The sequence below is a fragment of the Anopheles coustani genome, chromosome 2, assembly GCF_943734705.1.
Source record: "Anopheles coustani chromosome 2, idAnoCousDA_361_x.2, whole genome shotgun sequence".
Classification (NCBI taxonomy): domain Eukaryota; kingdom Metazoa; phylum Arthropoda; class Insecta; order Diptera; family Culicidae; genus Anopheles; species Anopheles coustani.
The window spans coordinates 90760919-90785116 of record NC_071289.1 but is presented as its reverse complement, the minus strand read 5'-3'; the positions used below and the strand labels follow the sequence as shown (position 1 = coordinate 90785116).

General features: G+C 46.0%; 4 protein-coding genes and 1 non-coding gene across 5 annotated transcripts; all 5 read right to left on the bottom strand.

Moving 5' to 3' along the window:
* Positions 1-679: 679 nt before the first annotated feature.
* LOC131266540 (LIM/homeobox protein Awh-like) lies at positions 680-6763 on the bottom strand (the record flags this gene model as incomplete). The annotated part of the gene is given in 5 exon segments (XM_058269102.1): positions 680-741; positions 807-1052; positions 1137-1358; positions 1460-1674; positions 6576-6763. Coding segments are annotated over 5 exon segments (933 nt in total), but the record flags the coding sequence as incomplete, so codon positions are not given.
* A 1685-nt stretch (positions 6764-8448) lies between these two features.
* On the bottom strand, positions 8449-9392 carry LOC131265304 (chymotrypsin-2-like). Its single transcript, XM_058267564.1, has 3 exons — positions 9332-9392; positions 8663-9258; positions 8449-8604 (listed from the first exon to the last, which is right to left on the bottom strand). The coding sequence occupies exons 1-3, from the start codon at positions 9390-9392 to the stop codon at positions 8449-8451; spliced, it is 813 nt and encodes a 270-aa protein (XP_058123547.1).
* A 734-nt stretch (positions 9393-10126) lies between these two features.
* Positions 10127-11061, bottom strand: LOC131265303 (trypsin-1-like). Its single transcript, XM_058267563.1, has 3 exons — positions 11010-11061; positions 10344-10933; positions 10127-10282 (listed from the first exon to the last, which is right to left on the bottom strand). The coding sequence occupies exons 1-3, from the start codon at positions 11059-11061 to the stop codon at positions 10127-10129; spliced, it is 798 nt and encodes a 265-aa protein (XP_058123546.1).
* A 741-nt stretch (positions 11062-11802) lies between these two features.
* LOC131265302 (chymotrypsin-1-like) lies at positions 11803-12748 on the bottom strand. The gene is made up of 3 exons (XM_058267562.1): positions 12697-12748; positions 12028-12623; positions 11803-11958 (listed from the first exon to the last, which is right to left on the bottom strand). Exons 1-3 carry the CDS (start codon positions 12746-12748, stop codon positions 11803-11805), a joined length of 804 nt encoding a protein of 267 aa, XP_058123545.1.
* Positions 12749-18415: 5667 nt separating this feature from the next.
* Trnac-gca (transfer RNA cysteine (anticodon GCA)) lies at positions 18416-18487 on the bottom strand. The gene has a single exon. It is a non-coding gene; the product is annotated as a tRNA-Cys (tRNA).
* Between the last annotated feature and the right edge of the window lie 5711 nt (positions 18488-24198).

The following is a 24198-nucleotide window of genomic DNA, read 5'->3' as shown; positions in this document are numbered from 1 at the left end:
TGTAACGTTCAAATTTTTCTTGGCGTACGGAGTCCATGCTGGATAAAGGATATTGTTGCGTTCACCTCAATTGAACTGGTTGGAATGCTTAGTAAAATCTGGCTTCAGTTCGCTTTTATACCATTGGTGGAACTCTGATGCATTCAACAAGGGAACATAGCGTGATTAGCAGAGAACACCATTCTACGGTACCTTCTCACAAGGTCCGGAAGTTTGTTTCTTCCTGCTAAAGGTGTTGCATCCTTACGTGTTCTACGAACTCCATGGTTTATTTCTTTCGTTTTGGATAAGTTAATTACAAAACGTTATTGAATGTACGTGTTAAATAAATACATTCTTTATTTCTCCTTCATTTTACGTTTGAAACGAACTACTTACGACGTCGTAAGGCCACAGGCTATTCGAAGGGGTCGACCATAATGTAATACACTCACTGAAACCTGATGCAGTACGCAGCCGAAAATGGAAAATCTCTTACGATAATATTTTTAAACGAAAACAAACCCCACCCCTTCCCTTAACCCATGCTCTGGTAGTACACGCTATTTTTTCATATTAGTAGTACGAATAAGTTAATACTGTTCAACAATAATTTTAATAATAATAAAACGGGTGGCGACGGGTTCATTTGAGGAAAGACTCGTATGTTGTGGTTCCAGTTTTGCGATGAGGCGTCGCGCTAGGCTTCACTTTGCATACAGTGTATGGCGGAGTCCTCCGAGAGTTCATCTAGGGAGGAATCTATAACAGGACATGTGACGGTTATAGACGTTCTGAGATACTTTGTAATTTGTGGGTTTTTTTACCTTGTGCACTGTAGGCGGATGACTTCGATGAGTGATTGTTGTTGATGCTACTACTATTGTTATTATTATTGCTAGCGTGTTGATGACTACCGTTGAAGCTACCACCGCCGAAGGGCAACCCATTGCTGAGGCCCCCACCAGCACCGAAATGCATTGAACTGTGCAGCACGTTCGACTGCTGGAAGGTGTACGAAAGCTGCAGGTTGATGTGCCTGGCGAAAGGGTTCAGTTCACCCTCTCTAGGAACTGCAATTGTAGGAAACCAATTTTATTTTAGTCTTTTATCTCATTCAGCTTTTGAAGAACACGCTGAGGATCCGATGTATGTACCTTGGACGTGTTTTTTCTGGCGTGCGCGGGAGTTCTGGAACCAGACTTGCGTCACCCGCTTACTGAGGCCAGTCACCGATGCTATCCGCTCCAGATCTTGTCCGTCCGGGTTGCTGTCGATGTTGAAGTTGGCCTGCAAGATCTGCAGCTGCTCTTCGGTGAAGGTCGTCCGGACGCGTTTTGTTTTGTTATTTTTCTGATATCCATCCGCCTCACAACCATCTTGTAACGAGAAAGAAAGAGAAAGTACACGAAATGTTAGATGTGTGAGAAATCACTTGATCACATATTTGCCAAGGCCTACTGTCAGTGCAATCTCTTACCGTCGCTCGAGGTACCGCAGTCAAACATCTCGGAGTAGTGTGTCTTGCACAGCACTTTATCGTCTACGAGGGCGAATTGTTCTCCGGTGGACAACTGGCGCCCACAGCTATCACAGGCGAAGCAGGCAAGATGGAAGATAAGATCCCGGGCCCGTCGGACCCAATCGGTGGCGCTGATCGTGCGGCTACACCGAACGCACTTCGTGCCGAATGTCCTGCAAGAAAGAAGCGACAAGAAATGAGCGAATGCTTAATGCCACGGTATGGATGGGGGAGGCTGGCAACCCTCGAGCTGGGAGATCATCATTAAGCGAAACAATCTCAGCTTGTAGAGGGGCAACAGCCACAACAAATGAGCAAAACCCCATACTGGGTGACTACAGTACGTAGCAATTTTTGTACCAGCCAACTGTTTCACAATCAACACAATCCTTTTTTGCGTTGCATGCAGACATGAATCGTTAAAATTCATGCCCCAACGCCTAAAACCTCAATTGTTTTTAGTAACCCGTTGGCGCAGTGTAGCATCTCGTGCGAAGATCACTGTAGCACGGAACGGAAGTGTTGCGACTCGCGGTGGCTCTCGCTGGGCCTCAATTTGCCCATTGTGTTGTTCCATATTATGACAGCCATTAATTATGCAGCCGATAGCATCGGCCAGGACACATTGGCCCGGGTTGCCACCGCGTGGTGGTCGCGTGCACAATATCACTTTGTTGATGGTAAATTTTCACCTCATTTGCATGACTGTCATCATCGCTCCTGGAGAAGTTGGAGATGCATTTTGTTTTGGCTCGTCTTCGTCCGCTGGTTCGTTTTTTTTAAACGTAAACGAGGCTTGCGCATTCGGAAGAAAAACTACTGTTTCAAGAAAACATTCTTGCTAACAAGACGTTGGGCACGGGACAAATTTAAATGCGCTTCTTTTCGAACGTTGTTTGACCGTTCCGGGGTGGGGTGGGCAGTTCCCAAATAACTTACACGCGAAAGCAGGCATCTACACCCAAAGCAAACATTGGACACTGTCAACACCAGTCAGGAAAAGTTATATCAACCATTTGTTCAAACCAGGACACATTTATTCTGACCAGCCAGGAGACGGAAAAGGTGGCATTAAAAAAGAAATGTTCTCAAACACGATGCCCGGGCTTGAAGGATACATTCGTGGATGAGTTTGAACGTGCGTATGTCCTACTCGACACTCACACACACTTCAACTTCAGCACCCCCGAGCAACAGAACGGTGGACTGGACATTAAAATTAATGTTTATTTTTATGCACTTTCCATGTTTGCGAATTTCGATTGGCTCCCGTTTTGCGCCACGTATTTTATTCCCTCTTTTTTAAACCCCTTAATCTGTGCTCACTGAAGTTCTGATGTACGTTCGAGAAAAACCGAAAAGTACCAGAATAAAATGAAACAAAAGACATATTGGTTGATTTCGATTAAATAAATACAACGAAGGCTTAAAGCACGAATGATTTTTCGGGTTTGATGAATTTACAAGAAAGAAAAAAAAACGAGAATAATGTTTTTTCCTTTCACCCACACATGTTGTTTTTCCATCTTTCGGATACGTTGGAATGCAAATGGGTTTTAAATATACACCCAGCATAATTTATACTTTTTTTTTAATTCAAAAATAAATAAAATGAAGTGGTATGCATGCATTTTGAGAAGTTAAATCAATTACAGTCTGTTAAACTTTTGCGCTTCGTACTTAAAACATGATACATTTGTTTTATGCATGGTATTGAATCTCCAAAATATTGAGTATTTTTTCCAAAGTTTAAATTGATTTTTCTCGTCAAAATCTTTATGGTATTGCTAACCGTTTATAAAAGCAGTTCGAGTTGATATTATAATTTGTGTGACAGGGGAACCTATCGATAGAATCTGTTGGAAACTTGTTTTCATGAATTATGTAATAAACGGATTTTAAACCCCAGTAGGTTGTAATCGAATAAACACTGTATGGTAGACGCAACGAAATGATACAGGTTTCTATTTTTCGTGGTCAAACACTCTCAAAGGGTTGCTATTAGGCAAATAAGTATCTGATGCCTTCTCAATCATCAACAACATTATCATTGCACACTGCATGTGATGCAGTTACAAGTCGTGTGCACAACAGTGAACTCTGAAAATAAAAACCATTTGAAGTAACGTCTATTTCCTTGTCTATGTTATCACACTTGGTGGCGTGCATGGTGCAAAAGATGGGCCGGTGTAAAAACACCATACCACACTCAAGCAGATCCAGATCCGGTAGGTTGCGTTCCGGTAAGATTACTTTATCGTAACGGCCGATTGCACATCTTTATTGATTGCGCGAATGCGCATTCGTCGCGCGTTGGCAAAAGCGCGTTAAATGCACAACATTGCACGCGATGTGCTGCTAACGGAAAGGCGGGGAAAGGAAAGGGGGAAACCCTGGCGGAGAGCGGGTGAAATACAGAGGTGTACCTTGACCATCGGCTACCGTTTTGCGGCTCGATCGCGTATCGCGGCGTGAGTCTTCGGAAACCGATGATCTTCAGATAGATGCAACTGCAGATCGCTGCACGATTCGATTCGATGGACTTCGGTTCGAGAAACTCCCGGGGTCCAGCTTCGGCGACTTCGCGGCAAAACACAACGGAAGCCACACACCGGGCGCGGGGCGGACGGGAATGATAAATTTCGAGATATTTTCCAGATTATGTGCATAATTTGCTCCCAGGGTTGTCCTGCTGCTGCGGGGTTGTCTCCCGCTGTTCACCCGGGGAATCGTTTTCGCACAGAAGTTCGCTCAGACATTCAGGTTCGACGAACACTGGAGGATCCCGTCGGTCCAGCACCCGGACTGTGGGGCGCGCTGTTCGCCTTTAATTGCTACAAAACCACATTTTCCCGGGCTTCCGCCCCGGTTCGTTGGTCTTGCTTCATTGCGATGCAAGCCAGCCCGGGCGATGATTCCCTTCGCAGGAATGTCCCAGCGTGGCCGGTGCACACGCAGTCCGGTTTTGGGATTCTGCCGTCCTGCACTGCACGCCTCCGTTCTGCTGCGCGTTCTCGAGGTGCGGGGCTTTTCGGGAAAAATCAGTGCAAGCCGCGATGGGAACACTTCTGAATGAAGCTGGGAAGATGGACTCGGTGAAGGTGCCTAACGCAGGCGCACCCAGCCCGAAACGGCTACGGGCGATAATGAATTTTATTGCCTCTGGAATTAGCCTTCGCCGAACGTCCCCGCGCCGCCGAGCAAAAGCTTCTGGTGTTTCACCAGAAGCAAGCCCATTGTTTAGGAAAGCTCGCACAGTCCAAGAATGGAATCGGTAATGCAACACCCCAGCCGAAGACGGTTGCGAGTTTGCTGTCCGGACTTTGTGTGTAACCCGAACCGGAAAATCCGGCAAGTGAATCGACACAAACTTGCCACACGGTCCCAGCCGTTGCGTCCGCACACAGAAGCAACCCGTTTCCCCGACTCGCGTACTACATGCGTACTGCATGTTAAACGTTCTTGAAGCGCGTGAAAAAATATGTCGATATTTATTATTTTCTCTCCATTTCCTCGCCGTCGGTGGACGGTGGAAGGCATGGTGGCAAACATGTTTGAACGGGTGCCTTGGCGTTTGGCGTACTGCATTGATTAAGCACAACGCGCCGTGATCTCGGGCCGGGCCACGGTCAGCTTCAATCGTTGCACGGAACGCGCACAACATGGGCGAAGGATTCGCAAAACAAATGCAGCAATTAAAGTGCCAACCACCCTTTGGCGGTGGAGACCGGGGTAGCTGGGGGAAACATGGAAACACACGGGCGTACACACGAGTCGGTTTCGGATCGGCGCAAAAGTGTCGTTGTGGGAGCTGAACCGATCCAGCCCTCCAGTCCGACAGGATCCGTCGGGCAAGTTCCTCTTTCATTCGGTACGGCACAAGTCAGAGTATGATGGTGAGAATGTTATTTATGTTCTTTTCGATAAGCAACCGGAATACAGATCGAAGGAGGCTGTCTGTGGCTGTTCACAGGTTTTTTGCTGTATATTTTTGTCCACATTTGTCATTGAGGAAACTTTCCCCGAAATTCCACCGATTCTTCAATGAATCGATACGTGAGTGGAACTCGTAAAAATTGAAACGCCGATTTCTATGCTCTCGTTGTGTTTTACCAAAAATTGTATTGGCGTCGAAATTCTCTTGTGAAGTTGAGTTATTTTAAAATGTTGCAGAACAATTTTTGGCAAACCTCTTAGTTGCGAACAAAAGCATGTTTTACTAACGAGAAAAGTTCTAAGCATGGGTGTGAAAGATGTTGCTCAATTATTGATTTAAATTTAAATGGACCCAACTTCATTCTTTCACAACCTGCCTGATTGGAGTCTGGGAAAATTTGACAAGACATTAACTGTGCCAAAGTCTCCAAAGAAATGTTGAATGGCTCCAGTCCAACGTTAGCTACTACTAGGCATATTTCCATCAGAATCAGAGTAAATCTACCCGCACCCCAAACCAACGTGTTGCAGGGAAAACACAGGTTCTTCCGCTCCGTTTCTACCGGACGGACAGGGATGTAGATTTGTCAAACAGGGTCGACAATTTATTCCCTGCCTACATTAGAATAGCTAATGGGAGTTAACTGAGCATGAAAAAGCCTTCAAGCTTTCCCAACCGGGGGTCCGCCACTGCCCTCGGAAAAGGGACGGAAAAGCTAACCTTCCGCGAGGAGGATGTTGCATACATTATTTTCTCACCCATGTTTTCATTTGCTTAGCACCCGGTGGGAAATGTTTATTTATTAGAATGTAGTATTACTGTTTACATTCCGCGCCATAGGTTGGGGGTGGTACGTGGTTGAAAACTTATGATATTTTTTGTGTCGGTCAGCGAGGGAAGGTGAATATTTTGGAATCACCCCCGAATCAACACGCTTGTGTTGAGGTTTTGCTTTTCATTTCCATGATCACTAATCGTCGTTAAATTAATGAAGGCACGAGCCGGTCGCAGGCTTTAACCTTCGATAAAGTAGACCTTAAGTCTTGGGAAAAAGTTTGTAACAAATCACTGTTGGATAAGTTTTTCCTAGGAATGGTGATTTTCTGGAAGACTTCCTCACCACTTGGTGTGCCTTACTTGGTGTAGTCTGCCTTGCAGTAGATTTGTCGCTCCCGCAGAAAACAGGACGGTTGATGGTCGAGAGGCGTGTGGCAGATGCAGCAGCGTAAGCAAGCGGAATGCCACGAGCAGCCGCCGACATCCAGCAGGAACTTGTCCGATATTGGCTCACCGCAGGCCGTGCAGGAACGAAGCTCTTTCTGTTAACGATAAAAGAAGAGGAAAAAACATCCGCTCGGTTAGTCGGAAACTGGTACTCCAATGGTAAATCAAGGTAAATATACATTATCCTATTCATTTGAAAAATTGCCAATGAATGAACCGTGCAAGGGGAAAGGACACCGCAAGGACAATGGGCGCAGAGTATATAAAAGGTGTGCACTTTTACGCGCCTAGGACCCACTTGAGGCGACACACTCAATTACATTATTTACGCATGTACGCTGCCTTTCCGGCAACAAAACCCCGACCCCCGGGAGGAAAGGATAAGGATAGCCACAAACGAGAAACGAATAATGGGAAGCGGCTGCACTGGTACGACGAAGAAAATACATCAAATTCGCTGTAGATCCCTCGATTCTGGGATTCACAACGAGAGCTTGACTTCGAGTCCCACAAATGCTGGGATCCCTGCTGCGTGAAGTGGTGCTTCAATTTCTGCACACCCCACGATGATGAATGATGCGCCGGTACCGCCGATGTGTTTGTGTGTGTGTATGTGTGCTTTAGTAAAGGCACACCTATCTAGTTTGTTCCGAGTGTGAATTGAGGTGGTTACAGTGGTTCAGAGGGCTGTTGGAAGCATACCATCGAAGGGGGCCTTGCAATACAAATCCTGTTAACGCTTGTCGAGTGAGAGGAAGATATAACAAAAGCAATAGACGGTTGTGAAGGAGAAGGATACTTCTAACCTGGCGAAACCAGTCAACAAGCCGCAGAGTGCGCCTGGCGGACAATGGCACTAGGACTCCTCTCGCACGAAGGTTACATACACGGTTACACGACACAAAAGCCAAAAAGGCAAGGAACGACAATAACAGGGACTCTCGGACCCTGGGCTTCAATGGGTAGGCAGATGAAAGTGTTCCGACTCTTCCTGACGACTTCGGATTTTGGGACCCCGCCGGAAAGATTTATGATGGCCCTTACAGCTGTTCGGAACGGGCGTGTGCCAATACTGGCAGCCGTTCTCCAGCGAATCCAGGCCAGACCCGCAGGCTGCCCGATCATGAAGTCGGTGGCGATCGGACCCGGGTGATAGAACGATTCCAACAGGACCTTGATAGTCCTTGATAGGTCCACCGTTTTGTGGGCTATTGTGTGGGATCGATTGACCTATTCGGCCTAGTGGTCTTTGTGTGGTAGAGTAAACACAACTTTAACGCGTAACGGTTATGGTATCGGGACGGATGGTTGCCCATTTGTATTCGAGAGTGTGAAGCTTAAGAATGGACAAAATAGGGATGTAGCAAATTTATCTCCAAATAATAAACTTATTGAGGTCATATACAATAGCTGGATGTTGAATTTCGACCAAGACTGTGCTGAGACAAATCGTTAATCATTCGAAAGCAATACCAGATGTCAAAAGATACTCCAAGTTAACAGACTTTGCACCTGTTAAAGAGGATCGATAGCAAACCGGTATAACCATGACGGCGCACTAAACTGTAAGCGAATCAAAAAAAAGAAAAACCAACAGGACTCGGAAGCATTCCATCTTAATAGTCTTAGGATCTAGGTAAACAACTAAGAACCATAAGAACTTCTAGTATAGGTTGACAGTTCCATAGACCTTTATTAGTACAAAATCGTAGATTCATTACTCAATAGATAAATTTGTTTGAGGGTCAGTTTTATTGCAATACGATTTAGTTAAAATGATACTATGCTAGTGCAGAATACGAGTGTGTTCTCGAATAAAGTCCAAGTGGTGCGAAACTTTTGTCAGGACGCCAGGATATGGTGCAGCACCACACGGTCTGACACTCCAAGAAACGATGCCCACCTGAACTCCGTGATGTAGCAGTGGACCCCCAGAATCTCCCTGCGGAAAAAAACAAAATGTAAGGTCTGTAGGTACATTTCGCAAGCGACAGACTTACACCGCACTGTCCTTTGCCGCCTCCAGGATAGGCGGCACAAATTTGTGACGGATGGATTGTGCTCGAATGGATCGCGTTGCACTCCTCATTCGGAATGACGTAATATTCGATACGCTGGAGCGTGGTGGGAGCTACTCCACCGGTAGCATTTAATCCCCAACCAATCAGAGTCACTTCGAGATCATTTGGATCGTCCTCGACTTCAAACATATAGCGAGGTAACCGAACCGGATAGACACGATCACTAAACGTTAGGCACCTTGCTAGCTTCAACAGAGCGATATCGTTGATGAAACTGTTGCTGGAATCGTATCCAGGATGACGAATGACTTCCTCGATGCTGTACACTGATTCGTCCACATCCAAAGAAACCTCAGTGCGTCCCACTTGAACCGTCTCCTGCGCGACTGTGACCGATGAAACACAGTGACCAGCCGTAAGTATCCATAGCTCGGACAGGATACTTCCTCCACAAGAGTGGCGTCCGGTTCTACCACGAAGGGATATCATAAAGGGAAAATCTAGGATGGACGCATCGGTACCGTTGACGATCCTGCGGTCTTTATTGTCGAAGAGTCCTGTTGGTGCTGGTATGGCTACGAGAAGAATGTACTCCTGGTGATCTTCTCTACAGCAATGATCCTACCACTGCAATGAAATATATCTTACCGAGAGCTGCACTGACTGCAATAGCAAAAAGCGAAAAGTGCAAACACCTGCTTGCTTTCATCATAACTTGTTTGAAGAACGCTGTGCTGAAGACTGTTTTGTCTTTTCCATCGCTTCAGAAAGATATTTATATTCGGAAGTGAACTTATCGGAAGTAGAGAAGGTCATCTTCTACCAATCTCAGTGAAAGTGTGCCATGATAACAAAAACTGGTTTTTGTCTCGTGCTGCAAATCAGTCACCCTTATTTTCTATAAACTTTGTTTGATTATGTTGCCCGGCAAAAGTCTCGTATCATCATCGATTATAATTAGGTCATCTTTGGTCAGTTATTGAAGAAGAAACCGTAATCAGAGGCGGCATACAAATTGCGAACTTACGATCTTTCGATCCCCTATACAAGTCCTATCATTGATGGGTAAGGGTCGTTTGATAAGCGTTTTGTGTGATATGGCTGCGATTCGCCAGACGCCTAATGATAACAAGGTCAGCTGCTTGAACTACACAAGACCAATCCGGATTCATGACAATTTGAGTGACAGTTTTAGGATACGAAAGGGTAAATAAGGTTCTTCTTAATCTCTCTCGATGTAATAAATTTGTCATGGTTATATACAACGGATCTGTGTTAAATAGCGATCCAGTTTGTTTTGAGATAAAGAGATCGTTATTAGAACTTGTTCGTGATTATTTATTTTCGTTATTTCAGTTCATAATTGTACCTTCATTACCCAATAGTTTAACTTGCTTAAGCGCTAGTTTTATTCTATCGGGATGAATTAAACCTTTTTATATGTTACTGCAGAATACTTGTGTGTTCTCGTATGAAATCCAAGTGGTGCGATACCTTTGTCAGAACGCCAGGATATGGTGCAGCACCACATGGTCTGACACTCCATGAAACGATGCCCACCTGAACTCCGTGATGTAGCAACGGACCTCCAGAATCTCCCTGCGGAAAATGCAAATGTAAGATAAGGTCTGTAGGTACATTTCGCAAGCGACAGACTTACACCGCACTGTCCTTTGCCGCCTCCAGGATAGGCGGCACAAATTTGTGACGGATGGATTGTGCTCGAATGGATCGCTTGGCACTCGTCGTTTGGAACAACGTAATATTCGACGCGCTGAAGCGTGGTCGGAGCCACTCCACCGGTAGCATTTACACCCCAACCGATCAGCGTCACTTCGAGATCATTCAGATCGTTCTCGACTTCGAACATATCTTTGGGTAATCGGACCGGATAGACACGATCACTAAACGTTAGGGGTCTTGCTAGCTTCAAAAGAGCGATATCGTTGATGAAGCTGTTGCTGGAATCGTACCCTGGATGACGAATGACTTGCTCGATGCTGTACACTGATTCGTCTACATTCAGAGATAACTCAGTGCGTCCCACTTGAACCGTCTCCTTCGCGACTGTGACCGATGAAACACAGTGACCAGCTGTTAAAATCCATAGCTCGGACAGAATACTTCCTCCACAAGAGTGGCGTCCAGTTCCACCACGAAGGGATATCATAAAGGGAAAATCCAGAATTGACGTTTCGGTACCGTTGACGATCCTGCGGTCCTTATTGTCAAGGAACTTTTCAGGTATGGCTACGAGTAGAATAAAATCCCGCTAATCTACACTTCACCAATGATCCTATTGCTGCTATGCCGGAATATGTCTCACCTAGAGCTACACCAAGCATGACAACAAGTACTGTAAAGTGTTTGGTTTGCATGCTTACTAGCTTGAAGAACGTTTTGATGAAGACTGTGTTGTCTTTTCCACCGTTTCAGGAAGATATTTATACTCGGACGTTGACAATACGCTCCCTTCTTAGAAACTTATCTTCTACCAATCCCAATTCAAGTGTGCTATGATAACAGGTACTCTGGTTTGCCAGCTGCAAATCAGACATTTTTATATTCCTCAAACTCTGTATGTATTGTGTTGTCTGGCAAAAATCTCTTGTCATCATCGATTGTAAAAAGTCATCTTCGGTCAGCTAATAAGGATGAGACTGTTATCAGAGGCGGCATACCATTTGCGAACGTATGATCTTTATATGTTGATTCGATCCCCGATACAGTTCCGATCATTCTCTGTTGAGGGTCGTTCGATAAGCATTATTATTTGTGATATGGCTGCGATTCGTTAGACGGATGATGATAACACGGTCAGCTGTTCAAACAACACACCGCCAATCCGGATTCATGGCAATTTGAGTGACGGTTTTGGAATATCATGGGGATGCATTAACGAAAGGGCAAATAAGGTCCAGTATGTTCTGAGATGAAAGGATCATTATTCGTGGATCCTTTTAGAATCCAGATGGGTTAAACATAAGCAAACTTTGCATTTACTAAAGTCTAAGCCGGACCAGAAAAAAGAAGAACATGATCGTACCTTCATCGCTCAATAGTTTAGCTTACATCAGTGCTAGTTTTATTCCAACAGGGTAAATTAAACAGTTTATATGCTACTGCAGAATACTTGTGTGTTCTCGTATGAAATCCAAGTGGTGCGAAACCTTAGTCAGGACGCCAGGATATGGCGCAACTGCACATGGTTTGACACTCCAAGAAACGATGCCCACCTGAACTCCGTTATGTACCAGCGGACCTCCAGAGTCACCCTGCGGAAAAAAAAATCCCATGTATAAGATAATTCGTCTTTAAGTACGTTTCGCATGCGCGAGACTTACACTGCACTGTCCCTTGCCACCTTCAGGATAGGCGGCACAAATCTGTGACGGATAGATTGTGCTCGAGTGGATCGCATCGCACACCTCATTCGGAACGACGTAATAATCGACGCGCTGGAGCGTGGTAGGAGCCACTCCACCGGTAGCATACAGTCCCCAACCGATCAGCGTTACTTCCAGATTATTTAGATCATCCTCGACTTCGAACATATCTTTGGGTAATTGGACCGGATAGACACGATCACTAAACGTTAGGGGCCTTGCTAGCTTCAACAGAGCAATATCGTTGATGTAACTGTTGCGGGAATCGTATTCGGGATGAGGAATGGATTGTTCGATGCTGTAGACTGATTCGTCCACTTTCACAGATAGGTCAGTGCGCCCCACTTGAACCGTCTGCATAAAGACAGTGGTGGCTCCAACGCAGTGAGCGGCCGTTAGTATCCATAGTTCGGACAAGATACTTCCTCCACAAGAGTGGCTTCCGGTTCCACCACGAAGAGATATCACAAAGGGAAAATCTAAGATGGACGCATCGGTACCGTTGACAATCCTGCGGTCCTTACTGTTCAGGAGTTCGGTTGGTGCTGGTATGGCTACGAGAAGAATGAAATTGTGATGATTTGTACTTCACGAAGGATCATATCGCTAAGGAGGAATATGCCTTACCTAGGGCTACACCGAGCACGAGGGAAAAGAAGGTTAAGTGCTTAGTTTGCATTATTACTTGCTTGAGGAACGCTTTCTTGAAGACTGTGATGTATTTTTCAAAGTCACAAGAGGATATTTATATTCGGAGGTGTACGATACACTCCCCTCGTAGAAGTTTATCTTCTACCAATCCCAGTTAAAGTGTGCCATGATAACAGGTACTCTGATTTGCTCCCAAACTCTGGTATAGCTTTCTTGTCTTGTGCGAAAAGTATCGATTCATTGTCGTCGACTTAAAAGAGGCCATCCTCCAAAAATAACAGGTCAGTTATTTTTAAAACAAAAACGTCATCAAAAGCGGGTTACAAATTGCGATATTATGATTTATTTATGTTGATTCAGGACCACGATACAGTCCCTATCGTTCATCAGTGAGAGCCGTTCGATAAGCGTAATTAATTTTGGCTTGGTTGCGATTCGCCAAGCGGATAACGATAACGAGGGCAGATATTGGAGCAACGCAAGTGCAATCCAGAATCAGGTCAGTTTGAGTGACGGTTTTCGGGATACCGTAAAGGGTTGTCTACGACGCAGACCCATCCAATGTATGTGACCCGTTTTTATTCCTCCAATTTCTCTGGACAACAAAGGACAAGCAAATGGGTGGTGTTTCTGTCGAGCATGAAATTCGTTTCCGGCAAATACAGCTTCGTTTAATTACTCGCCACCATATTTGGATCCTCAAATTAATTAGAAATATAACATATTCACACTACGACAAAACGGATGCGAGTAACGTTCCATCGCCAAGGCACCCGGGGACAGTCACCACTTACCGCGGGGAGGCACATTAAAAAGTTGTAAAAAAGTTACGATCGAGAAAGAGTGCCCGGGATCCATCTCTCAGCAGTTGGCCGATTCTCGGGCAGCATTTGCCGAAGCTCATTTGCGTAATCGAGAAGCTGTCCGTCGCCGCCGTCCGGAGCCAGAGGGAGGGAAGGTGGGTTTTTGTTTCTGTGCATGATGGCGCTTTTCCTAATGATACACGAGCGTATCTTCCGCAGCGAGTGTTTCGTCGATGATGCGGCCATTCGCGCACCTTTCGCCCGGGGCCGGCTAATTATGGTGTGCCTTTCGGACGGCGCGTAACATTCCCATCAAACATCGCACGGTGGCACATCGTTTAAAAATACATAAAATATCGGTAGCTGGACGCAAAACAAAAAAAAAACAAACACACCAATTCAATCTAATGAAGAACAAGTGGCTGCTACCGGAGCGTAAAATTGGCCCCGCAGTAAGTCCCCGGTCGGCGGAAGATCGCTGCGTTCGGGCACAAGGTTAGCAACTGGGTGCTAAAGTGTTTGATTTGCGCGCGGTTTGACTGCCCTTTCGCAAGCCACGCACGCCCACACGGCTCGGCTTTGCCGTCTCGACGAGCCGATTGGCATCCTACCCCGCTATTGGCTTCAGCTGTCACTTTTAACAACCCCAGCATCCGGTGCAGCAAGCTTCAAACTTCAATCGAAAAACGCGAGGAAAAAGGAAAACAAAATAACAACACCAAATAATGGGGGTGGTGTTGTACGAAGATCCTTCCAGTAGGGCACACAGACACACATCAGAACCATGCAATAAAACAAAATAAATAAAAAAAAACGGAGAGAAAAACGGTCAACAATCGCATAAAGCTCGAGTTCTGGAGGGCAGTCGATGCACGGTGTGGACAGGGGATGCCACTAATTAATCGAAAGAATTATCGACTTTTGACAACGGAAAATAAAGAATTTTTGCATAATATGCATAAAACACACCGCATCGGGCTTAAGCTTTTTTTTTTTGCTTCTTTTGCTTCAACGGCGGAAAACGGCATCCATAGTCCCCCCAATTGGAGCCTCCGGGCGTCTAAGGCTTGTCAAGCCGTGGCCGCCAACGCGCGCGACCATCAGAATGGAAACCGAACCGACAGGGGCTCCGTTTCAGGTGGAACAGGTTTCGGGATGTGCGTCGTTGGTCTCCACCGTTCCATTCGGACATTCCCGTTTAATTACTGTTGCCTTTTTTATCCCCCTCTTTCTGTGGAGCCTGTTCTCTCGCCCGAGCGCTGCCGCCGCGGAGCAAGAAAACGATCGTCTTATAAAACTGCATTTTAAATGCACATCCAAAACCACACATCCATTCGGTGGCAGCCAGCAAGAAAAACGTTGTGCATGTTATTGCTGCCCTCCTGCGACTGGGTCGAATCTGGCTCTGTGTTGTGTCGGTGCAGCTCGGCACTTCGGTGGCCGGGGTCGCCAGAACGTCTTTGGATGCGATGGTTTAACACAACTGGCTACATGATGGCTAGGGCGTTCGTGTACCGTAGAGCAACATTAGCGAAATCACGATGTGCATTTTGGTGCTTCCGGTTAGTGTTTCAACGTTGGAGGAAAGACGACTGTTGTTAATTTGAGGGAACATGCTTTAGTTTAGCTCCTTGGAAGTATGTTGAAGAGTGGCAAAGTTAAATAAAACAGTACATCATTGAGAAAAATATATATCCGAAAGGAAGACATAAAAACCTTTTTTCGTCCATTCTAAATAAAATTAAAATGTATAAGTGCCAAAGATTTTGCTGCAAAACTGAGTGCAATCTTATGTAAAACAATCGTTGAAAAAAGTTTTTAGTCAGACACATCATTCAAACTTCAGCTTCACACTTTACGCCTGGCAACTGTTCATCCATCAAAGGGCTGGATTGTCGGCTGGGAATAGAAAAAGTGTCCCGAAAACTGTACCAGAACACCCCAGTAGTAGACCTAGGGCAACCTAAAGTGTGTACCATGCCAATATGCAAGCAGTAGCATTTTCCTTGGAAGCCACGCACAAAAAAGTCTCGCCCATGTCAGGCATTACGAATGATTGATTGATGATTATTAAATTACTTTTGTGCGTTACTACGGTCGGCCGCGATCAGTCTTTTTCTTCGCCTTGCCTAACCGCCACGACGATCAGCTCCTGCTAGCACCACCTCCCGGAGCAGCCGTGTCTTATCGGGGGCGCCAAATTGACCGTACCGACCGGCGAGTGGAAACAAATGACGAAAAACTCGATCTATGGACGTACACAGCTTACTTCGATACGCACCGAAATTATGCCCGCGCGAAGGTTAAGACGGTGGCCATCGACTGATCATCGGGCACGACGATCGATTAGGGCAAAGAAGCCACAAAAAACGACGAAACGAAAAAGAGAAACAGATACAGATTTGAAAATCGGGTGTTTTTCGGCAGGCATTATACAAAAAAAAAAAAAAACATATCTCCACAGTGGTTCACTCTGGCCTGTGTGTCGGAAAAGAAAATGTTTATGAAAAGGTGTTACGGGAGCATGGAAGGTTTTCAGTCGTACTTGAGAAAGAAGTAAAAAAAAAATACATCATATTCCATCCATAACCGATTAGCGGAGATCAAAGAGTGAACACGTTCGGTTCGAAACGGAGGGCGACTGAAGTGTAACGAATCGTTGCCCAGTTTTGGAATCGATTATCGTCTCCATCAATGGTACGTCTTGAAGGGTACGACCATTTGTACACCATTCGGATACGACCAGCTTACACACTCCGATTTCTCCCGTTTGCGATCCTTATATACGATTCGAGCGTGAGCTACTGCCCGGCCCCTTAGGAGATCCTTCGTACCTCTACAACACGCAGTTTCAAACTCCAGGACATCGCACACCAGTTGCCAATATTTTGCAAATCAAACCGGACGATCTGACAGCGAGAAAGCAGCAGCACGCCGGATTGACATAATCTTCCGCTACCGTGCTACCATTTCTGGGCTGATTTTATTTGGTCTGATTTTTGTTTCGTCTTGAAGTCACCCGGGTTTTTGCTCTCCAAAAGCCGCACTCGCTGTTCAAAATCGATCGATCTGGCTTTTCAGCCCGATCCGGGCATGTCAGGGGACACTCCTCGAACGACGTACGCCTGACGGATGATCGATCATTCCGGAGAGCTCACGTTCCCGGTCTCTAATGTCTGCTTTCCTGCGCGTTAACTCTTGTGGCTGGCAGCTTCCAAGTTCCGCCAGTTCGCAACCCCAGCCGAAAGATTGTACCGAGCAGTGCGGATATTTCCCACAGCCTGCGCAGGAGACGGAACCGTCGACAATTTGTAATTGTAACCTACCGGAGCATCGCACCGGTTGCGGCTTTTGACACGTCGGCGTTCCGGAAGCCCTAGGTTAGGCTGATGTCTCTATCCTGTATGGTCGGCGCATTCGTTCCGTTGACCGGGTTGAACGGGTTTAATAAAATAATAATCATAATCAAACAAAATTGCTCCACGGTAGTTCGCGACGCCCCAACTGGCAGTTGTAGACTTGATGATCTTTCACTTGACGCGCTCCACCGCGTCCACCCTGGAATGGTTCTTCGTAGGGTTTCCTTCGGCGTGTTATTGCTGCCTCGTGGAAATGTGCCTCGAATAATGAAGAAAGTATCAATGAGGCGAGGTGCACCAATGTCCTACGTCTTGATCGTGGCTGGTGAAAAGCTTCCGGAACTAATCGCACCTGGAAGGCAACTGCTCGACGAAAGGCGGTACATTGTAAGGTCTTAAGAGATCGATTGAAAAACGATCATCATTAGCCAAAGGGGAAGCGGACGAAGGTTAGATGGAGCTGGGGCCCTGTCTTTTTACGTTGGATTGGGAGCTAGCCAAAAGGATTTGAAGCGCGAGAATAGCATCAAGTACTCAGGGCGTTGTAGTTACAAACCCGACCCGGTTGCGTCTCTATAAGGCGTCTGGAGAAAAAGAATGGAGCCGTGAAATCACGACCATCACTTTCGGATGCTCGGGAGGACCTCCACACTCGAACGCGACGGCCCCCGGAAAGGCCACGCGGTACAAAAGGCCATTGAAACAAATCACTTAATTAATGTCTCGTCTTCTTCGCATCGAACCGGGACGATCTTCGACCCTACCGGGCGCACCGAAAGACACGATTCTTGGTGGCAGATAACGAACGAGCTCGCAAAATAAGAAAAACGCCATCATCTAGCTGACGATGGATGAGTGGACTTGCACTCGAAACCCCAACGAGTAAGAGTGTCCGGCACAACAGGAAGATGCTGCCTGGCGAAAGAAAACCTCCATTAGAAACAAATGATCGCGAACAGAAGCGCTCGTGGGGTATCATAAAGCAGTCGTAAGGGAGCAGCCACCAAAGCCAACCGTCCGAGAGGACGCAGTAGCAATAGTAGTGTCTATTCGTAGAAATCGAACTAGAAATATCTTTTAAAAAAACGGGGAAGGAATAGCGAACGGAACTTCTGACCTGATCGGGTCGTTTTTTTACCACTGACCAAGTGCGATCACGATCGATTGGGTAGCGTTTTCGAGGAATTGGCCAAGATCGGGCTGAATCGATACGGGTGGCAGCGCGTTGTGCCACAGGGTTTCGGGGTATGTTTGGTCGTTGAACTGAAAAAAAACCAGCATTCCTAGAGACTTCTCGAGAATGTGGTACCAAAATTATAGAAATAGCTCTTGTGAGATCGTTTCTGATATTAGAAAGAGATTCTATTATACATGTACTTATAAAAATCTTTTTGCTAGTATTTTTAAAATGTATATGAACCTACGACATTAGTATTTCGGAAGGACTAATAAGAGGATGTTCTTACTAGTTAAAAAAGTATGATGAAACCCCTTTTGCCCAGTGAGCAAGTGAATTTTCATCATTTTCTGTTGAGGGGACACCCGGGTTTGAACCGGGGACCTCTCGATCTGCAGTCGAATGCTCTACCACTGAGCTATATCCCCTTGTATCTACCCATGTAGCGGTCATAGCACAAAAATGACACAATCTCAGCGCGTTTCCTGCGTGTCGTTGCGTTTGCCTGCAGTGTCGGTAGAGAAAAAACGAGAAACTGTCCGCCGAGCACAAACCATCGAAGCCAAACGGAACGTCTCGGTACCGTCCCACACAGTGCGGAGCGTCGCGCCAGCTAAAAATAAACCCGCCTGTTTCAAACACACACGCGCCACAAAACGGGCTCTTCAGCCCAGCCCACGTTTTGGCACAGTTGTACAAATTTGTCCGGGTCAGCAACAATTCATAGCACCGCTGCTAGAACTACCCTTCTAGTGTTGTTGGCGATGTAATCAGTTTCGGGAAGCTCTTATCAACTGAAAGAGCCGACCCGGAGCGGAAAGTGGTCTTTAATTACCCACACTTGTTACGTATTGCTCCAGATTGTGTAAATATAAAACTGATTGACCCAGAGAGTGCAAAATATGTTTAATGCTACTTATACAATTTATGTTACTTATACAACTTATTTGAAATATTGTTAATTTCGAATTCGCCAAAATGTATAAAATTTGTTATTTATACATTTTGTTATTATATTTATTATTTAATCTTATTAAAAGTATCGCTCTTTTAACCTATAACAGGACAATCCAAACAAACCAAATACCAACGATTCACAAATCATCAACTATCGTCCGTCAGATCTGCTGTCAAAGTGCAAACATTTTCCAAAACAATCTTCAGCAACCTTTCAACACTCGCGTGTCGCACTAGTGATACGATCGTATCTTTCCACTGCTTCTCCCGCCACGCTCCAACAACACCGACTTCATTCTCTCCACACTCTGTGCGTGATAAAACCGGGTGAATCAAATCGAAAACCGAAAAACGGAAATCTCGTGTCCAACATGTGAACATCCTCGAGCATCGTGAGCAAACAATTTAGATATCACTTTCTCGAACCATGATCCACGGCAGGGTGCTTCCACGGGAGCGCCCCATGGCGGGCTGGGCTAGACGAAGGGTGGGGGAGGCGCAGGCAGATAAATTGTACAAATGATCCTCGACACGTCAAAGAAAAAAGCTCGGCCGAGTGCGAGAAGTCCGTTCCGTTAAGTCCCCCCATTTTCGTTTTCGGGCATTATTGGTCGCGTATCGTGTTGCGGCTGCATCTTTTTATCCCATCGCTTTGTTTCCCTCACTCTACGTTGGTTTTTTTTTCGAGTTTTGTTTTTTGTATTCTACTCCTTCCTTTGTGCGTACAGCCAAGATAATCTTATCTGCATAAATATGTTTTATTTTATGAGCCAAGATTGACTTTTGGTCGATTATTACAACTGCTTGGCTGCTTTCATCTTCGACCGCCACGGTTCGGCGATGGACTCAACCTGTCTTACGTCGGTCGGGTCGGCTCAGGAACCCCTTTCGGCCGCTTGCAGTTTGAGCACTTCTTCCTGTCATCAAAGCCATCGAAGGCCGCCCGGCACCGGCAACGAGACGGTATCGGTCGGTAAACACCAGAAGTACGACATGGCTAAAGTACGATCATTTTTCACCCACCGCGGACAGCGGGTTTTGTGTCGCATCGGGGGCCTAAGACACTTCGAACGGGCCGTCAGTTCTTTCTTTTCGGGAAGGTTGACGGTAGGTTTTCGAAGCTTTTTTTGTGAATATGCTTCTTCTTTCATCGTTCTACTAGTGCTCGCTGGTTTGACCCGTTGCTACGACATTCTTCACGATCGTTCACGGAAGCTACGAAGATGAAGGGAAGGGGCGACGGTGGGGGTGGAAGCTGCTTTCGGAGATCCGTTCCCTGCAGCTTTGGCCAGTTGGTCGGTCGATGACAATAAAAATAATATCGAACGATTTTTTATGCTAATTTAATATGTTTTCCATGTGCTTGGCTGCGTCGTTCGTGTTCTTCCTCCTTTATCCTCTCGGAAGATTAAAAATTCTGCTAAAGATTTAGTTCTCCAACTCGATTTTTGTATTGAAAACTACTTCTCGATAACTGGAACCCCTAATAAAAATACATGGGAAGTTCAGTCTACACATGAAATGTTTTATCATTCTAAATTCCCTATACTCTAGACGTACAACTTCACTAAGCAAGCTGCTTCAAAATCTTATACTTTTTCCCTTTTAATAAAAAAACAAATAGATCTTTCCGTTTTCCCATCATTATTCACCAGCATTGAAGAAGCGTGTGAAAGAGTGGCTCGTCCGATTAGCATGGGAAAACCCGTACCAGCATCTAACGCGAGACCATGGCCCGGGAAACTTCCTTGTACGTTTGAGTCACGAGTGGCGTGTTTTGGGTCACGGCGAACGAGCGTCCGCAGGAAATATTTGACAATATGGCGTCTAGCTGCAAGCACCAAAAATGACCCCAAGGTAAATCCATATTTAGAACCTTCTTGAGTATTCGCTGCTGGACGGTAGGAAATTGCCATAAAACCTGCTGACGGACACTTTTGTGGAGCCTGGTGCGTAATGTAAACGGTACGTAATTCATTCCACTTCTAACGCCACCACCAAGTGGTCAGGTTGCACGGCTCTGTGTGTCCAGTCGAAGGAGCGCCTTTTAATGTCATAATGCGAGTGTGGACTAATGATGAACGATCTATTTCCGGGCGAAAGCCAGCCCGAAGGAAGTGCCGACACATAAAGCCAGCTACTTTATGGCGATATCCGGCGCGTTGTGGTGTTGGGTCGAAAACTTTTACGATCGCCGGACACGCACCGTTGGAAGGCTTTGCCCTCTTCCCTGTTGGCTGCCCAGTTTGAGGCTTAACTTCCTACGGGCCATCTTGACATGCTCACTTCTTGCTTCCCAACACCTAAGACCAGAAGCCATGGTGAAGACCAACGGAACAGAACTTCCAATGGGGGGGAGGATTTATTCTGAACATTTTAAGGCTCTTGGAAAACGCCCGGTTTTATGATCCACAAAACACGACCCTGGGCGTGTAGTAAATATAAAAGAGTCAATTTTGCTTCCTTCCTAGCCGAAATCTGCACATGATCGTCCTATAGACGTGACGGTCAAACATGACAATATTATTTTTGGCGTGAAAATGTTTGCCAACCCAAACACTAGACACCATTTTGGTGATTCATCACATTTCTAACACCCTCTCGATCACATTCTAAACCAGTTACGCTCGGGAAGGAGGTATTCCAAAGTCTCACGAAGCAGCACGAGCCTACCGTCGAGCGGACACGTACCAACAATTTCTTACAACATATTTTCCGCTCCCTCTACGCATCCCCATTCATCCCCGGAAAAAAGCTTCCACTTCAGCCACTTGGAGGTACCTTTCGGCGGATCTTTATCGGAACCGCCCGATTTCAGGTATCATCACTGGATTGGCATTTTGGGCGGCAGGAAAAGCTGCGAGGAATGAAAACACCACTCCAAACAGATGGAAAACCCGCATAACATCGCGCATCTGTCGTGCACGAGCGTTAAGCGTTCGGTTCCCCCTTTTTTTTCCTTCCTTCCTTCCAAGTGAAAGGTTTGACGTTGAACGCGCACGGGGTCCGGGTGGTTTATTTACCTGGCTCCCACGAAACACCACCGACGATCATCAATCAGCGCGCAGCGCATGCTGAAAGGGTGGGAAAGGATGAACGCCGACCACCAAACAACTACCCCAGTTCCACGCAGCGGAATGTAAACGGACGCCAACGAGGAAACCCCCCCTCGGTTTAGCTCCTTACCAGATGGAAGCCGAGGGTGGCCGGGCGGGGCATGTTGTCGAAGCGTAACAGCATCTCATATCGGAAACATGCCGATGATAAGAGGAAATCACGTGTGCTACAGCACGAAGCATAGAGCCGGTGCGAAGGTACCCGTCCATCAGATACGGAACACACGCAGCGGGTTTTGGATACGTTCGTTGCTTGTCTTCACCCCTTTTGTTTGAGAAAATTGAGTTTAGTATTGAGTTAAGGAAACGATGCATGCTTTTGTTGCAAGAAGAGCAAACATTGGAACGATCAAAGGAACCAATGGATTTCTTTATGCAAAATAATGTTAGCATTTTCTTCTTTTGATTTGTTCGAATGTTACGATCCGAAAACGTACATTGTGTTATTCATTCAAATCGTTTTCTTGTGTGATAGAAATATCATTTTCTAGATTTTATTTTGTTGTCACGCCATCACGAATTTGAAATGCCAATCTTATGAATTGGGCAACGGTTATTATGTTCCGTACAAAGTCGAAACATCATTTTTAATTTATTTTGATTTGCCTCAAACGAAACATATTTCAGCAAACAGATGAAGACATTAAAACTGATAATAGACACACGGACGACCGGAACGTCGTACATTAAGATGTCGCAAGCTCTCCAGCGTCGAATAGAATATTCACAAGCTCACGTCTGCGGTTTCACGTCGGTTTGACAATAAAGTAGAATATAAATGTGTAATTTTCCCGAAACGGACATGCCTTTAACTGGGAATAAATCGACCGAAACAGAATCGGCGGCACCGGGTACACAAAACGTCAGCACGCCCAGTGTTGATCGTGTTAAATGATTTTATCGATCGGCCCTATTGTTTTTCCGTCCCGAAAAGCTCGAGATCCACACGGCCGTACCGAGGCCCATTCGTAGGCACAATTTAAACCCAACGGGAGATCCTTTCGGGCGTCGTGTCCAAATCCGATGTCGCCGTGGGAGCCGATGGGGAGATTGAAAAGTCGACCCCCTTTCGGCGGGTCCCTGCGGTGGGCCTCCCTATCCCGAGCATTAATTGCAGTCGAAATGTGTAATATTTTAATATTTTTATGACACACTTTTTTTTTCTCTTGTCCACTTGCCGACCGGGATCGTCGAGATTTAATTCCTTCGAGCCCACGATGGATTCGATGACGGTTGGGCGGATGAAGCTGGATGAAGTTGACAGGAAAAAGGTCGGTTTAGGTTGGAGTCTCGAGGGAAAAGCGAAAGAAATACACCTGATCTTTTCTTCCTCGCCTTCCAAGCTAACTAACTGTAAGCAAAGGGATGGAATGGGTTCTCTCTCCTTTTTTCTATGCTAAGCTTACCTTGCCGTACAAACCAGTGGACCTTAATAACCGGCGTTTATTTGTCGTTTATGTAAATTTATGAATTGATCTTCGGCGCGAGCGCTCTGCTTTTTGGTTTTCGGTGGTTGACCAAAAGTGTTCTCCTTCCCCGAGGTTAATAGAAGCGCCAAAATGTTGTTAAAGTATCCTTGCCTCGGCGAGAGAAAATTTTCTGGACAGTTTCATGGTCTCCTCCGATTAATTTCGATCTTTCGCAGCCCAATTCGGAATACTTCATCCTTGGAGCACAACAATGTGGGGGAAGAAACGAAACGCACGATCATGATCCAGATCCATAGCGCTCGTAAATTTGGTTTTATCGATCGCAATGGTTGATTTACGGGCGGATTTGGTTCAGGCTCGAGAGGCTGCGGCGGAGAGTGTTTGATTAATTCTTTTCGACGGCTTATGACGCTCATTTGGCAGCAGGGATGGTTTATTCGATTTTTCCTGTCCGGTGGGGGAGGTAAAAGGGAACGGTGGGCGATTTTTCCAATCGGGTGTGCCGTAAATCATGCCGAGCCTTGTGCGGATTGGGCGCGCGTTACGCATTTACGTGGACAATATTTATCACACGCAATGACACAAATCACACATTTATCTTCGCGTTAAGCTTCTCCACTTAGCCCGCGCGTGAAG